The 15,994-nt window shown below is 34.8% G+C and overlaps 1 protein-coding gene across 4 annotated transcripts in view; it reads right to left on the bottom strand.

Moving 5' to 3' along the window:
• Nucleotides 1-15,994, bottom strand: part of Coq9 (ubiquinone biosynthesis protein COQ9, mitochondrial) — a 192,355-nt gene that overhangs the window by 160,463 nt on the left and 15,898 nt on the right. For all 4 annotated transcript variants that reach the window (XM_090401194.1, XM_090401196.1, XM_090401195.1 and 1 more), the window contains exons 2-3: nucleotides 10,695-10,856; nucleotides 1,380-1,524 (exon numbers count right to left, since the gene is read on the bottom strand). In XM_090401194.1, coding sequence (XP_090257320.1) covers nucleotides 1,380-1,524; nucleotides 10,695-10,856 — 307 coding nt within the window. The remainder of the gene's footprint in view (nucleotides 1-1,379; nucleotides 1,525-10,694; nucleotides 10,857-15,994) is intronic.

The raw sequence follows: 15,994 nt of genomic DNA, 5'->3' as shown, positions 1-15,994 counted from the left end.
TAGAAAACGTGTGGTCACAAACAAGGTCAATGTGATGCACTGTGGTCCAGCATGCCTGTAGTGTGCGCTGTCGCATTTTTGCGATGCGAATACAGCCTGCTGCGGCGATAGCGTGCGCTTAGCTTTACATTGAATACGAGACCGATGATACTTGACTCTAACCAAGGTGTTCCGTTAAAAATTTTAGGATTTGTGAAGTGTTCCGTCGTAGGAAAAGTTTGAGAAACCCTGCCTTAGACTATTATGGAAAAATTTTCAACTGGAGAACTAAGGATTGTCAGAATAAAAGGACTTGAAAAAAAAAAACCCTTTAAATCTTAAATCATCATGAACATCAATATATACAGGTATTCCTTGCTTAACAAGGTTTTGCTTAATGTGGGATTTAATTAATGCGGCAAGAGTTTTGATTAATGCGCCTTTAACTCTGCGGAGCTCACAGCTGATCCGACAGATACATGCAAAATGCTTAATATAAATATTGTTACACAATTCAGTGTATAGCTTGGAGGTCATGAGTAGCTGTGCATTCATATGTTATGAGTGATATTCTGCACTGTGTTTTTGCACTGTTTATTTGGTTTAACACATGTTATGTAAAGGTTTGTGATATTTGACAGTAAATTGTACTGAGAGATACTGCGACTTCCAATGTCAGTATAGTATGGTTTAGTTGTTTTTTTATTATTTGTTCAATAATTTCTAGATTGTAAGTAATAATAATAAAACAACCACCATGTATTACTGAAATAGAGAGAGTCAAAGGCTTATTTATCATACATGTCCTCTAGGAGATGTGCTTTACATTATGAAAAATACTAATCAAAGTGATCTGGAGCTTACTCCACCTTTACTACGAGTTGCCCATAAGGTTGCTTATGCTTGCATCTGCTGAAACTTTTAGTTTCTATATATTCGGCACGAAACTCTTGTAGTTTCTATATTCGGCTATGAAATAATGTTGGATTCAATATCCGCTTAATTTGTACCATCATGTATTATATTTGCAGAGTCTGGAGAGTCATTTTGCCTGTAATCGTAGAATTTATGCCGATAAGAAAAAAACTAAAACTGTTCAAGCGACTCTTGATAACTTCTTTTGATAAAAAAATTGCAGTAAATAATGTAGGTACAAGCATTTATTAAACATTTACTTTGCATTAATTTTGTATCTTTCCTAAAAGAGTACCATATAAAATGAATTATTAATACAGTAATCGATCATGGACGATGCAGTTTAATGATCATACACACAAAAAAATTCAAATTAAGAATATTAAGAAACATGGAATTCGGTATGCTTAAGATTATGAGTTCACTAGACAAGAAAGCACATCAGATTTATCCAATGGATTTTGTTAAAAGTTTTAATAACTTACTCTGAGCTTTCAGAATCCACATACTTTGATTTAAGATATGTCTCTAATGATGTATTACATGAAAAGAGGAAATAATCAACTAGATGAACACCTCCATTTGGAAACATGCCATGGGCAATTCCTGGATATCCTAAAGAGTTTGCACCTATAAACAATAATGAAACATAATTAATTTCATTTTAGCAGGAAATACCCAAGTATTAATAATATCTATAGCTATTTTTCTGAGTATAAAAATCATGGAACCAGTTTATAAAGAATCCATAATTTTTATCAATCATTGCTCCATTACCTATCAACATCAAACTAATACAAAATGGATTCTTATGGAAAACTTTTTTCAAGCTCTTTATTCCTAGTATGGCACAAGTTTCTGGAGTAAGATTAAATGCTTACATCAAAAGAGGGAGAGGGAGTTTAAGTGTAGACTTAAAAATTCACAGGAAATGGCATTCTAACATAATTTTACAGATAAAAAGTGTAATAATTATATAATGCACAAGTTTTTTTAAGGATGGAGCAAAAATAAACTGAATATTCTCAAATATTCCAGGATAAAACTGAATTTTGGTTTTAAACTTTATTATTTCTTTAAGAAATACTTTATGAATTATTTCTTTCTTTACATATTTATGATCTTCTATATTATCTACTACTTCTGATTCACAAAATAGTATCGACAACGATCACTTTGTTCATTTCTATTTTCTTGTCTCGGAATCTTTACTCTTTACTAGTTTACCATGGGATCAGAACCATTTCTTCTTCAAAAAATATTTTCTCAATCCATCAGTCCTGATAGACTTGTATGGATTCAAGTAAAATTTGGAAAAGACCTGATAATGGGTCTTCTTGTCATAGGTGAAATTCAAACACAGGTCTTTTCAAATAGAGGGTTCTGTCAAAACTAAATAAGGTATGGAGACTCTAATGAAACTATAGAGTGAACCCCCCCCCCCATACACACAATCACCACCACACTCCACAGGACAAGCAAAACCTAGAAAATGTATTGCTTACCAAAAAATACAGTAAAATATTCTAAAAAGCCTATTTCAAAATGATTTCACATCCATTCTTTAACCCTAAGAAAGAAAATACTTAAGTTTTGAATTTTTATTTTTAAGAAATCCAAGAAAAGCCTAATTAATCCTAAAAAATTAGCAAAACTTACCTTGTTTTTGGAAATCATTTGAGGAATAAACAATTACAAAGCTTTATGCAAAAATCTGCATTTGAAATCATGGTGAATATTAGACTTCCCATAAGACTGAAATATGAGAAATATCACATTATACAATTTTGAATTTTTTCCTAAAATGATATAAAAAAGAAAGTACCAGTGAACCTCTACTTACAAACTTTCAAAATATGAACAATTCATACTTACAAACATTGCACAGGCTAATAAATTGTGACCCCAATTCATTTAACAAGCACAGAACCCTACGTTTACAAACATTCACTGATACATTAATAAGTTAAATGATACATCTTATAAATAAAAAATAAATAAATCTGTCTGGCTTTTCTTTGGATGAGACTTGAAAGTATATTGAATTTCCCCAGGGCAGGTTACTAGCTTGTTGCTGGGTAAGTCTAGTGGTAGGGCTGCTACCTAACACCTCTGGACAGGCAGATCTAACAGCATTTATTCTGTTAGGATGTTAATAAAAAAAATAAATTAATTAAAAAATAAATAAACCAGAACAGGCCACCTGGCCTAAAATCCATGTTCGGAAAAAGAAGAAAAAAATAAATTCAACTTATGAATATGTCAAGGAATTCATTATGTTCGTAAGTTAGAGTTTGCCTGTATTTGATTATTTTATGTAAAGGAACAACGACTGTGGTTTTTTATACAACGTTTATATCTGATTACTGTATACTGGAGAGAATTAAGAATAAAAACTATATTTACATAAGTAATACTCAGACCAGTATATAAGGTAGGTCAAGTCATATTGAATCCATTCTCCAACCCACGAGCTGTGGACTTGAATCCCAACATGGGCATGAATGTTTGTGATCGTCCTAATAATTCTGTGTGGAAAGGGAATTATGACCCCTCTGCTTCTAATAGAGACTTCATTCCCAAAACCTTATGAGGTACAGGAGTAACCATACAGCATCCAGTAGAGATGGTAATGTGAAAAAAAGTATATCCATATATATATATATATATATATTTTTGTACATCGTGTATGTGCATGATATAACCATAAAATAGAAACATCACTAGATATTTGCATATACCTCACTTGGCACAGAAACCAACCCATTTATGTCAGGCATAATATTTTTAAAAACAAATGTTATACATAAACTTCAACTAAGAAAACATTACTTTTAACTTATTTTCTATACTATGAAGACAGTTCACAAATATTAGTTTTATATGAAAATTCCACTGAAAAATTGAAACTGGCATGTTATGTATATATATATTTCCAAATGTATAAAAATGTGTCTGCCTGCAGGCCCACACAAAGCATATAGGGCAAAATAAAAGGATTAAAATCAGTCACTGCCAGATGCACGACACATATGTGAAACACAGTTTGGAGTGAACATGTTCTAAAATTACTTCTTTCCCAACAGTTGCTGTGAGATGATAGGCACAAACAAGTCTCACTGTCCACTTTACTTGAAACTGACTGCCAATTAAGAAGTTATCCTAGTGTTCAAGATACTATAATGAATGGAATCAAACAGCTACAATCCTATCTTATTCAAAGATATTAGACTCAATTCTACACCTACAGAGTTCTGATCTCATACATTTTGTTGGTATATTTGAACCTATCAGCATGATAGGTTCAGATATGAGGAAATTTCACCTGATATCCACTTATTTTCCCACAACAACGTTCCTAATCTCTTTCCAACTACAAAAGAATGACAAACGGATTAGCAAATATCAGTACTACATTAAATACCTTAAACCTCAACAGTTGGGTACTATTGAGATAAAACAGAAATCCTCTGGAACAGTGCTTATCTTCTCCATAAGAGACAACTTTAAACACAAATGTCTCTTCAAAGAAAGTTCAGACACTCTGTTACATCAGCCTAATTTAAATCAAAATGATTGCCTCTCCTGAAAGTTGGATATTTTATCATCATCATCAAATAGGAAGTGACACCATTCAGCTGAGAAGGATAAAAATGACTATTACAATGTAAAGAAAAATATGTAAACAAAGTTTTGAAAATAACTAAAGATGAGTAGCTTTCAGAGGTGAACTGAAAACTCATGTACCTTAAGCATGTAAATATTACTAGAAAAAATAAAGGAGTTAAAAACGGTAGTCAAACCCTGAAGCTCACTGGAAGATTGAAGATGCTGATTGATTCAGCTAGACAGGCATGTGGGAATTTGTCTACAAGGATAAAAAAATCAGAACTCCATGGTGGACTGAGGAAATTAGAGTGAATCATGAAAAAAAAAAGAAAATGTATTGAAAGTTACCAAGAAGTAAGCAAGCATGTAATGTAATCTGAGATAATACAGAGGAAAATATGCAGAAATGAAGCAGTGTATAAAAGTAGCTAAACAAGTTATGGGAAGACTGTTAATAATACAAGAGATAAATATCAGGAAGGTGGCAAGATGTTCTGGATGCAATTGATAAAAGGAATGAGATGATAAAGGTGACACAAACTGAAGATACAGTTTGTGTCTTCTTTGAAACTTTTCTGAACATCAAGAATTTTTAGGGAGGTCTTAGGTGCACCACCCCAAACATGTGAGTTGTATTCCAAGATTTAGGATTTATAGAGAATAAGTAACTAGTCAGAAGAGAAGTACCATCTTGAGTGGAAAAGGATGCCAAGTTTATTGGAAGCTGATGATGCTGTAGTTGTTTAAGAGATATTTGTGCCATGAGATGTTTCTTCAAATTAACATGAAAAACACAAGGAATAAGTAATACTATTTATTTAAAGCCATATATTTCAGCCTGATATTACAGGCCATCATCAGTGGTGACAATAGTTAATTACAAAGTAGAATACGAACAACGCATTGATTTAAAAAAAATAAGAGCTGCATGATGTTATTATATAAAACAACACAAAGATATGGCCGGCCTGGTTGGCCGAGTGGTTAGTGTATCCGCTCTCCAGCTAGAAGGCTGCGGGTTCGAATCCTGCCATGGGAATGGATGTTTGTGATCGTCTGTGGAAATACTAGTGGTGGTGGTGGAAGGCAGTAGATGGCGTTAGTGTAGTTACGGTTAATTGTAGTTGGTGAAGAATTGTAGAGTAGATGCCCTCCCTCGATTAGTCTTTGAACTCCCTGGAGATGTTATGTAATAATAATAATAATAATAATAATAATATACCGTTTTTTTTGTGTATAAGACGATACTTTTTTCTAAAATTTTTAGACCAAAAATTGGAGGCATCTTATACATGGGGGGGGGGGGGGGGGTAACCGGTTGAGAGGCCTGAGGTTGCCATGGCAAAACTGCAAGAAGCTTTGCCTCTGCGAACAGACTTCAGCCAATCACTAGCCTTTGTTAACCTGTTCCTTCTTCTTGTTTGACATTGATTGATGTCATTAATGGCTGATTCTGAATAAACCAATCAGAACTCTAAAAGCATTCATATGTCTGCAACTTGTTGGCAGAGTAAGTTAATGCATTAACAATATTTTGAGCACTAGCCCATAAAAATATCTGAAAATAAAAAACGACTGTCATATTCTTTAAAATTCAAGTTAAAAGTCATCAATTATGCAAAAGAACATGGAAATAAATAATGTGGGATAAAATATCCCCTTAATTTAAATAATGGAAATAAAGCTTCAGAGAGACAGTTTGGACCTCCTCCCACTGAGTGTATGATTAGACAGTGGAGAAAACAGGAAGAACAAGTACTCCAAATGACAAAAAAGAAGAGGGCCTTGTGAGGAAAACGAGCAAAATGGCCAAACTTGGAGCAGAGGTTTGAGACTTGGATTATGGAGCAGAGCCAAAGTAGGATTTGTGTGTCAACCAAGCTTATTCAATATGAGGAAAAAGGTTTGCAAGAGAAATGAACATTGTTGATTTCATAGGGAAGGCAACCCTTCTCTCCTCAACTTCATGAGGAGAGAAGGGTTGGCCATGAGAACATGAACCAAGTTAGCCCAGAAAATGCATCTTAAATGCATCCCTAAAAATGCATCTTAGTATGTATCTTAAAAATATCACCTAATTACTAAATATACTTTGAATATCAAAAAAAATATCAAATATATTCTGTTTTATGTTTAAAATATTGATTTCTTAATTTTGGGTTCGAAAAAGTAGGGTTTATCTTATACATGGAAAAATATGGTAACTGAGCAAATACTGCAAATATTAATTATTCATTAGGTATTTATTAAAAAGAAAAAATATTGATGCGTGATTAAAATAAGACTTTCTCATATCATTGATAGAGAGGGACGGTTGTTCCGATTTAAGTTTGGATGATGAAGCAAGGCCTCAGCACTTTTTTTTAAGCAAGCATTCAAATTTATACCAACATTGATGAAGAAAGTCTGCTTCACACCATAGGATATTAATGATCTGTATCTGTCCCATGCTGTGCCAAGCCAGATTTTTCAGATTTACTGTTGTTAATATACGATTAGTGTTCTTGTATTCTCTTTTCTAGAGAGCATCCAGTTTGTCCAAAGTAAAAACAATGACAGTCACAATGAACTTGGTAGATACCAGGGAGAGCTAGAGAGACAGTTTATTTATCTTTTGAAGATGAAAACCATGCTGATAATTTGTTGATAAGAAGAAGAGTAGCCACTAAATTGTATTTCTTAAGAATTCTGGAAATGGATTCTGAGATGCCAGAAATGCAAGGAAATGGAACTCGAAGTACTGTCTCTTTGTTATTTGAGCTAGGATTATAGGAATTAAAAAGCTGTTGCATGGTTCTTTCTGAGAAGCTGCTGAGTTTCATATATTGTTTGATGTTTAAGAGTTCTTGCTGTAATAACTGAGGTGTAGAACAAATAGTATGAGCATGTCGCAATAAAGATTTTTATAATTCCAGTCTTCTGTGATGGATGGTGAGCTGATTGCTGTTGAATGTAGCATCCAGTGAAAGTAGGCATTTGATAAACAGAAATAATTAATTTACTTAATGGTGAACAAAGGAATAAAATATCTAAAATGGACAGTTTCTTTGTCCATTTCCATGGTAAATTTAATTCATGGATATAGAATGTTGATATTAGATAAAAGAAGTAGGTAATGTGTTTTCATTATGGGACCAGATAGCAAAAATGTCATCTACATAACGAATCCAAAATGAAGGCTAAGGGGGTATGGATAAGCAAAGGATGTCACCTAAATGTTCTAAATAAAAGATAGCAAGTGCAGGGGAGAGTGGACTTTCCATTGCAGTTCCTTCAACTTGACTGTAAAACTTATTCTGACAAAATAAAATATCCCAAGTGCATAATGAAGTCAAATAATTTCACTATATCCTGTGGAAATGCTTTTGAAAGTACATGTAGTGTATCCTCAAGAGGAATATTTGTGAAGAGAGATTCTATATCAAAGCTAACCATTATACCTGTGGGTTGTAGGGAAACATTTTTTACTTTATCTAGAAAATCAGAAGAATTTTTTATAAATAAGTGGAAGTTGTCAATCTGAGCTTTCAATAGGAGTGCTAAAAATTTGGCTATTCGGTAAGTAGGAGAATCTACAGTCGACAACTGGATGAAGAGGAATGTCTTTCTTGTGAATCTTGGGTAAACCACAGAACCTAGACGTTCTAGCAAAATAACTTCCAAGTTTTTCTATGGTGTCTCCATTGGGGCTTACAACTTCATCTATCATAGAGTTCGATTTTCTGAGTTATATGTTAGTGGGATTGTAATCCAATTCTTGGTATGTTGAATGATCCCATAATAAAAGAGCAACTTTTCATTTATAATTAGCACAATCCACACAGCAGTAGTATTCCCCCCCCCTTGTCAGACTTGGTAATAATGAGATGACTGTTGCATCTTAAGAATGTAATGCTTTTATTTCAGCTAAAGTGATGTAGCTTGGTTTTCAGTAGGACAGATGAAATTTCCAAACAAAGTTTATTAGCATCCTCACTAGATAGAGTGAATAAGTTCCATTCAATGTTGAAAAGGAAATCTAAGTAAGTTATCCTTTTAAGAACTATGGAGAAATCATGTCCTTTTTAAAGAATAAAGGTTTCACGTTTGGTTAACAAGCATCCTGAGATGTTTACTAATCAGTATTTTTTTATGAAACAGTATGAAGTGCACTTTGCTTTGTGACAAGGGAAATGAATTTATGATCTAAATGTTGGTTGTGTTTATTAAATGAATGGTGCAGAGAACGTTTAGCCACCGTGAGAACTACACTGGAAAGTTGAGGGTCTACAGTTGAGGTAATAAAATTCTGGAGATCAGAAATAAGATGTATATTAATAGCTAATTCACATTTAGCAGATCATAGCTGATTGCAGACGAGTGATAGTCTTACACTAAATAGATATTATGAGCACCTGGAGGGTTTGATCGATTCCTTCAACTTTGCGAAGATTGGAATAATCCTGAGATCACAGCATTTTTTGAGAACGGCTATCCTTGCTCTCAGCTTACCTTGTAACACTGATAATTCTCCAAGTTTACTGGTCTTCTTGATTATTTTTTCTCTATGAAGGATTATGAACTGTTGTGTAAGAGATACTTTACCATGAGTGGTTTCTTCAATTAACATGAAAAAACACAGGGATAAGTAACACTATTTATTTAAGGCCATATATTTCAGCCAGAATATTATAGGCCATTAACAGTGGCGACAATAGTTAATTACAATGTAAAATACAAACAACGGATTGATTTGAAAAAGTAAGAGCCATATGATGTTATACATAAAGCAACACAATGGTATAACTGAGGAAATATTGCAATATTAAAAGCTCATTAGCTATTTAAGAAAAAAAAATATTAATGTGATTAAAATAAGACTTTCCCATACCTTAAATAGAAAGAGGAAGTCATTTTGATTTAAGTTCCGATGGTGAAGTAAGGCCTTAGTGCTTTCTTTAAACAAGCATTCAAATTTATATTGAAATTGATGAAGTAAGAGTGTTTCAGACTATAGGATGATGTGGTCTGTATCTATTACCTACTGTGCCAAGCCAGATTTTTCAGATTTATTGTTGCTAATGAAAGATTGGTGTTCGTGTCTCCTCTTTTCTACAAAGTATCCAGTTTGTTCAAAGTTATAACGATGACAGTCACAAGGAATTTCTATATAGAAATAGAACATGGAACTTGGAAATGCCAATGATGCCTAGCAGTCTCACTGGCATTTCCTTCAGCTAGGGAAAGTGCACTTTTAAGATGGCAATACTCACCTTGACAGAGACCAATTTGTGAAAACAGGCCATACAATGGTAAGGTGGGAATGAATGACTTGACTGGGAGAGGCTATACACTGCACAATCACCAGTCCTTAATGGCTCAAATTACCTGAAATCAACATCTTATAGTTAAATAGTTATTAGTTAGCATTATCTCACCTGCTTTAGTTTTCTTTGTTTTCAATAACATCAATCATGTCAATGTGATGTAGGGAGTTTTTTCACTTTGTTATAAAGTATATTATACTTGACAAGAAATTATGATATATTCTGGTTTTAATCCTTACTGAAATATAACCAAAAAAAAAAAAAAAAAATCAGTGCTTGAAGTATCTTTATGACTAGTCTATTTGTATATAGAGGCTCCAGATTTCACATTAATTGCCCTATTATCTGCTAATGCATACTTCCATATGGACACACACACACACACACATATATATATATATAACCATGCATTATGGGAGGGATCATCATCCAGATTGGTTTTAACCTTTACTAAGATCCCATCAGTGAAAGCCAGACCTAGGAAGATAATAAGTTTCAATCAAAGAAATCCAATATTTTTCATATATAAGTAGTAAAATGGTGAATCGTGATATTATTAAAATACTCTGGATCAGAGAGAACTGTAGGAAGTTTTTTTACTGGTTATAATATGGTGATACACCATTTCACTATCTTAAAGAAGCCATAGACAAACATTTGGAGGACATAAATTTGATGTAAATGGTTGACACACACACACACACCATGACTTTTTATTTATTTTTGTGAATGACCAATGACAATCAAAGGAATTTTTAATCTTTAGGATTCCATATTTGTTCTATCATTCTATATAAGAATGACAGAAATGAGCGATACAAGAAAGCTTCTTGCACTGCATTAATAAACTTATTATGAACAGTTTCTAAAAAAACATTTACATACCTGAAGAGAGTGCATGCTTGTCCCAGCCATGTGTTGAAACAAAATTCAAAGATGCATTCAAAATGTTTGTTTTTATTTCCTCCAAATTTTCTTTATCAACTGATTCAGCATTTACATTAGTACAACTTAAAAATCTTCTGGCTGTAGGAAACAGCTTTTGCTCTAAGTACATGAAAAAATGTAAACATTATTTCCACATTTCTTATAATTTTCATACATAACTTAGCCTATTGAATACAGTATGCTGCAAAAGAAAAAAAAGAACTGATGCATATAGAATTCCTATAAATTAAACTTGCCAAGAAATTATATTCTTGTTTAATACTTTATTCAAGTGTAAGCAAACAAACTTTATTATTATTATTATTTGTCACCTCCAGGGAGTCCAAAGACTCATCGAGGGGAGAGCATCTACTCTATAACTCTGTCTCCACTACTCACAATCCACCAACTGACCGCAACTACACCAACGCCATCTATTGCCGCCCACTACCACTAGTATTTCCACAGATGATCACAAACATCCATGCCCACGGTGGGATTCGATCCTGCAACCTTTTGGCTGGGGAGCAGATATACTAACCACTCGACCAGCCAGGCTGGCATGTGTGAAGTATCTTCACAACTGGGCTACTTGTATATAGAGGCTAGTGACTTTGCATCTTTTACCTTGGTATTCCATAATGCAAAGCACAGTCCCTCTTGGATAAAAGATTAAACAAGAATATAATTTCTCGATAAGATTAATTTATATGATAACCAAGTGAAAAAATTTTCTATATCTATCTGACCCAGAGTATTTTAAAAATAACATGATACACCTTTTCGTAACTTGGGAAATATATGATTTCTACATTTATTTGCTGGCCTGGTTGGCTGAGTGGTTAGTGTATTCGCTCTCCAACAAAAAAGGCTGCAGGTTCAAATCCCGCCATGGGCATGGACGTTTGTGATTGCCTGTGAAAATACTAATGGTGATAGTGGGCAGTAGATGGCACTGGTGTAGATGATGATGGTAGTTGCTGTTCACTGTAGTTGATGAGTGGTGGAGACAGTGAGTTGTAAAGTGGGTGTCTCCTCCCTTGATGAGTCTTTGGACTCCCTGAAAGTGTCATGTAATAATAATAATACTAATAATTTAACCTTGGTATCCCTTCTGGGTCTGGCTCTCTGATCTCAGGAGTAAGCGGTTCTGCTCACCGGCAGCTTTCTTCCTACCACTGAGCAGAACTGCCACTGTTGAGTTTTCTGTCCTGCAGTGATTCAGATCAGGAGTGATGAGTTTGGTAACGACCCTTTAGGGTCACTCAGTGAAATTCAGAATGATCTTGGAGATCACTCAGAGTTTCTGGAGAAAGGTATCCCCCCCCCCCTCCACAAAAAATATTTCAATAAAAGTCAAAACTAGTCTAAGTAGTGGCCCTTCCCAAAATACATGGTATTACAGATGTTGGGGAGAGTGCTTTGCTTTATGGGACACTGAGGTAATTCATGTGAAGCATTAGCCTCTATATACAAGTAGCTAAGTTGTGAAGATACTTCACATGCAAACTTTGCTTATACTTGGATAAAGGATTAAACAAGAATATAATTTATTGGAAAGCTTAATTTATATTACAACCGGCTGAGAAAACTTTCTATAAAAATTCCTGGCCCCAAATTAGCTTTGAATTAATTTGCCAAGTCTCAGAGAATGTGTCTAATATGTTATTATATACAGTATGGTAGTGTTTATGAAAAGAAATTTTGCTTACTCTGCAAATGGCAATGAAAAATTCACCATACTTATAATAAAACTGAACATCTACCTGGAAAGAATGTCAAATTTCCAGTATACTTCATTCCAGGATTGCAGTTATTCTTATAAGAGCTAACTTGAATCACAAGAAATCGAGTAATTCTTGATGGTTTATGGGACTTATTGCCAAATCTTTATTACAAGACACTAGACTTGATATTTTGATGCTTTTAGCTATTGGTGTTCAAAGAATACATACAGAGTATTTTTTTAATCCTCTGAACTACTTTTTTTTATGTATTGATCTGATACGCAAGAAGTAAAAGTACATATAATCAATTCAGTGCTGGATGTGTACACACAGTTAGCCTGGTGTCTGTGCTCTTTGCAACCATATGACTGGGGAAGGAGTGTCCCAGGTTCGATTCCCATCGAAGACGTGAGGAATTTGAGGATCTTCCTCAGCCATAGCCAAGTTAGCCAGTCTTGGGCGTGGGCAGTAGGTTTTTTCTGTCAGTTTATCTGGCGTTTTTCATCCTGCAAGCAGGCAAACTGGCCCAATGAACACACACGAATCTACAGTCATAAATACTTAACCCCCCATGAGGGGGCTCAACTCACCCCAATAGGGATGGGGGAGAAAAAGGGAGGAAACTCCATACGAATAAATAAAATAAATAAATAAAGTGCTGTATGTGGGGTACAGGTGTAGACCGAGATAGAAATTTATTGACGTTTTTTCCCTAAAGTTGCAGGTTGCAGGTGTTTGGGAATGCTGTACCAGATAACTGAGGTAGATGGAATAAAAGAGGAAGAGAAGAAGAAGCAGATTCAGTGTGTTTCTAGTTGCACAGTGAAGGGGTACTGCCCTTGTATTAAGGGGAGCAATAGAAAGTGGAGAGATGGTAGTCGTGAGTTTAGTTTATTTCAATTATTGTTATTGTTTCATTTATGCAGTGTGGAAAGAAACTTTGGGAGCATCAAGATACACATTTATATTTTACGATAGTTGAACTGAAGTGGAGCTATTTTAACTGCAAACATTATTAAGACAGAGAGATCGCCAATCAGCTGAAATGCATTTTATGGACAGCATAAAGAATTTTTTGAGAAGCATTTGTAGCACCAACTGAAATGTGAGATCTGTATTCTAAGTACATTTTGTACTGTGGGTGGGTCTAGGATTATTTTTTATGCCATATTCATCAATTACACACACACACACGCACACACACGAGGGTGGTCTGAAAAGTTCTTGGCCTAACAATGAAAAAACAAATTTATAATTTCAAAATTATTTTTATTTTTCAACATAATCTCCCTTAAGATTAATACATTTATTTCAGCAATGCCCATTATTCCATCCCTGTAGTGGTTCTCAGTAAGATCTGCAAAATACCCCTCTACAGCTGCAATCATCTCTTGATTCAAAGAAAAATGCTGACTGGCGAGGAAGTTTTAGTTTTGGGAAGAGACAGAAGTCAGAGGGAGCAAAATCTGGGGAATAGGGTGGATGTTCCAACAATTCATAGTGTAGTGCAGCTCCCTTAATTTTCCCATTGCCAAAACACCTTTGTGGGCATTGTCCTGATGAAAGATGATTTTTTCTTCTGCAAACCGGGTCTTTTCTCATGAATTTTTTCATCTAGTCTGGTTAAAAGATCGGAATAATATTCCCCGGTTACTGTTTTAGCATCCCAAAAGACCAATGCCATAACCTGACTTTGTCTTCTTTGGTGCTGAATAACAGGCTTCTGTCAACTGTTTTGACTGCTGTTTGGATTCTGGTGTGTAATGGTGAATCCAAGTCTCATCCATAGTAATAAATTGATGCAGAAAATCAGTTTTATTCTTGTTAAAATGCTCCAAGCACTGTTCAGAGATTTTCATGCGAGTGCATTTTTGATCTGCTGTGAGCAAGCGCAGCACCCATCTTGCACAAAGCTTTTTCATTTGCAATTCTTCATGCAAAATATATCCTACACGTTCTTTTGAAATGCCTATAGTCTCAGCAATTTCACGCTCTTTGACTCGCTGGTAATCCAATATCATATTGTGCAGTTGATCAATGATTTCTGGTGTTGTTACACTTTTTGGACGTCCTTCATGTGGATCATCTTCAAAGCTGGTACGGCCATGTTTAAACTCGGTAGCCCATTTCTTAATTGTCGAAAATGAAGAAGACGAGTGCCCATAAACATTTATGAACTCCGAATGAATTTCTTTTGGCATTAAATTTTCTTTTACAAAGAATTTTATAACCACGCCATACTCAATTTTAACCATTTCAAAGGATACAGAAACATTTTGCTTCAGACAGCTGTATAAAAAAAAAACTAATTGATAGAATGACTTGCAATTTCACATGGATGCTTATGACAGATATACCAACTTAGAAAAAAAAAATCTTGTCGATAGTGTTGCAAGAACTTTCAGACTACCCTCGCGTGTGCGTGCACGTGTGTGTGTGTGTGTGTGTGTGTGTGTGTGTGTGTGTGTGTGTGTGTGTAAAATATATATATATATATATTTTTTTTTTTGTAATTTTTTTTAAAATTCATTTTTGCACAGTCCAGAAACCCTGCTCTAGATTAAACGAAATTCTGTTCCAGAAACCCTGCTCAGCAATTAAACATGGAACGTTCTCAAGTCACTTCAGGCCTCAAATAAGATGGGTGGTGGTCTCACACACGGCAATGAAATTCATCTTCCACATAAAGCCAATCACAAACATCCATGCCCACACAATAGGATTCAAACCCATGACCTGTCGGTTGGAGAGTGGGTATGCTAACTGCTCAGCCAACCAGGCCAGCCACAGGGAATGTAATATGAGTAACATTGGGGAAGATACAGTTAGTGGTACAGAATATGATGGGCACAGTGTTTTCAGGGAGGATAGAGAGAAAAAAATGGGGAGGGAGGGGAGTACATTTTATTGATTCTGGCCGACTGCAACCAAAGAGAGTGGAGTTCAACTGCAGGCACCAATGAAAATAGCACATTTGAGTCCATCTAGTGTGAGATAGTGAACCAAATATATATTTGGTTGCATCTATAGCTAAGGGATGTAAAGAATAATGGTGATAGTATGAATCAACAAATTAGCTCAATAAGTGGGGGATGGGTAATTATTATGGGGAACTTCAACTATGGGAACATAGATTAGAAGGAAAGGAAACATGGGAGGAAGGAAATGAAACTTATACAGTTACTATAGAATAATTACCTGAGGCAGCATGTGATGGAATGCACTAGGGGAGTGCCAGACCTAGTAATTGCATCAGAAAGTTTGTCTATAACCACATTACCAACAATTGGTGAGAGTGATGATACGATCTTGACCTGGGAGGTAGCTAAATGTGGAAATTTCAGTTAAGAGAGGATATATATATATATGGAATTACAGGACTCATAAATATGAAACTTAGGAGATTGTTTGGATCAGTGCCATGGCATGTGAAACTGCAAGGGCTGGATGTTGATAGTGCATGGGAAGTTGTAAAGGATTGTTTGAAGGATGTAATAGCAGACTGCATACCTAGAGTCAGGAGAATAAAAA

The sequence above is a fragment of the Typopeltis vanoorti genome, chromosome 12 (assembly GCF_054136105.1).
Source record: "Typopeltis vanoorti isolate ZY-2024b chromosome 12, IOZ_Tvanoo_1.0, whole genome shotgun sequence".
Taxonomy (NCBI): domain Eukaryota; kingdom Metazoa; phylum Arthropoda; class Arachnida; order Uropygi; family Thelyphonidae; genus Typopeltis; species Typopeltis vanoorti.
This window is presented reverse-complemented; position numbering and strand designations above follow the sequence as displayed.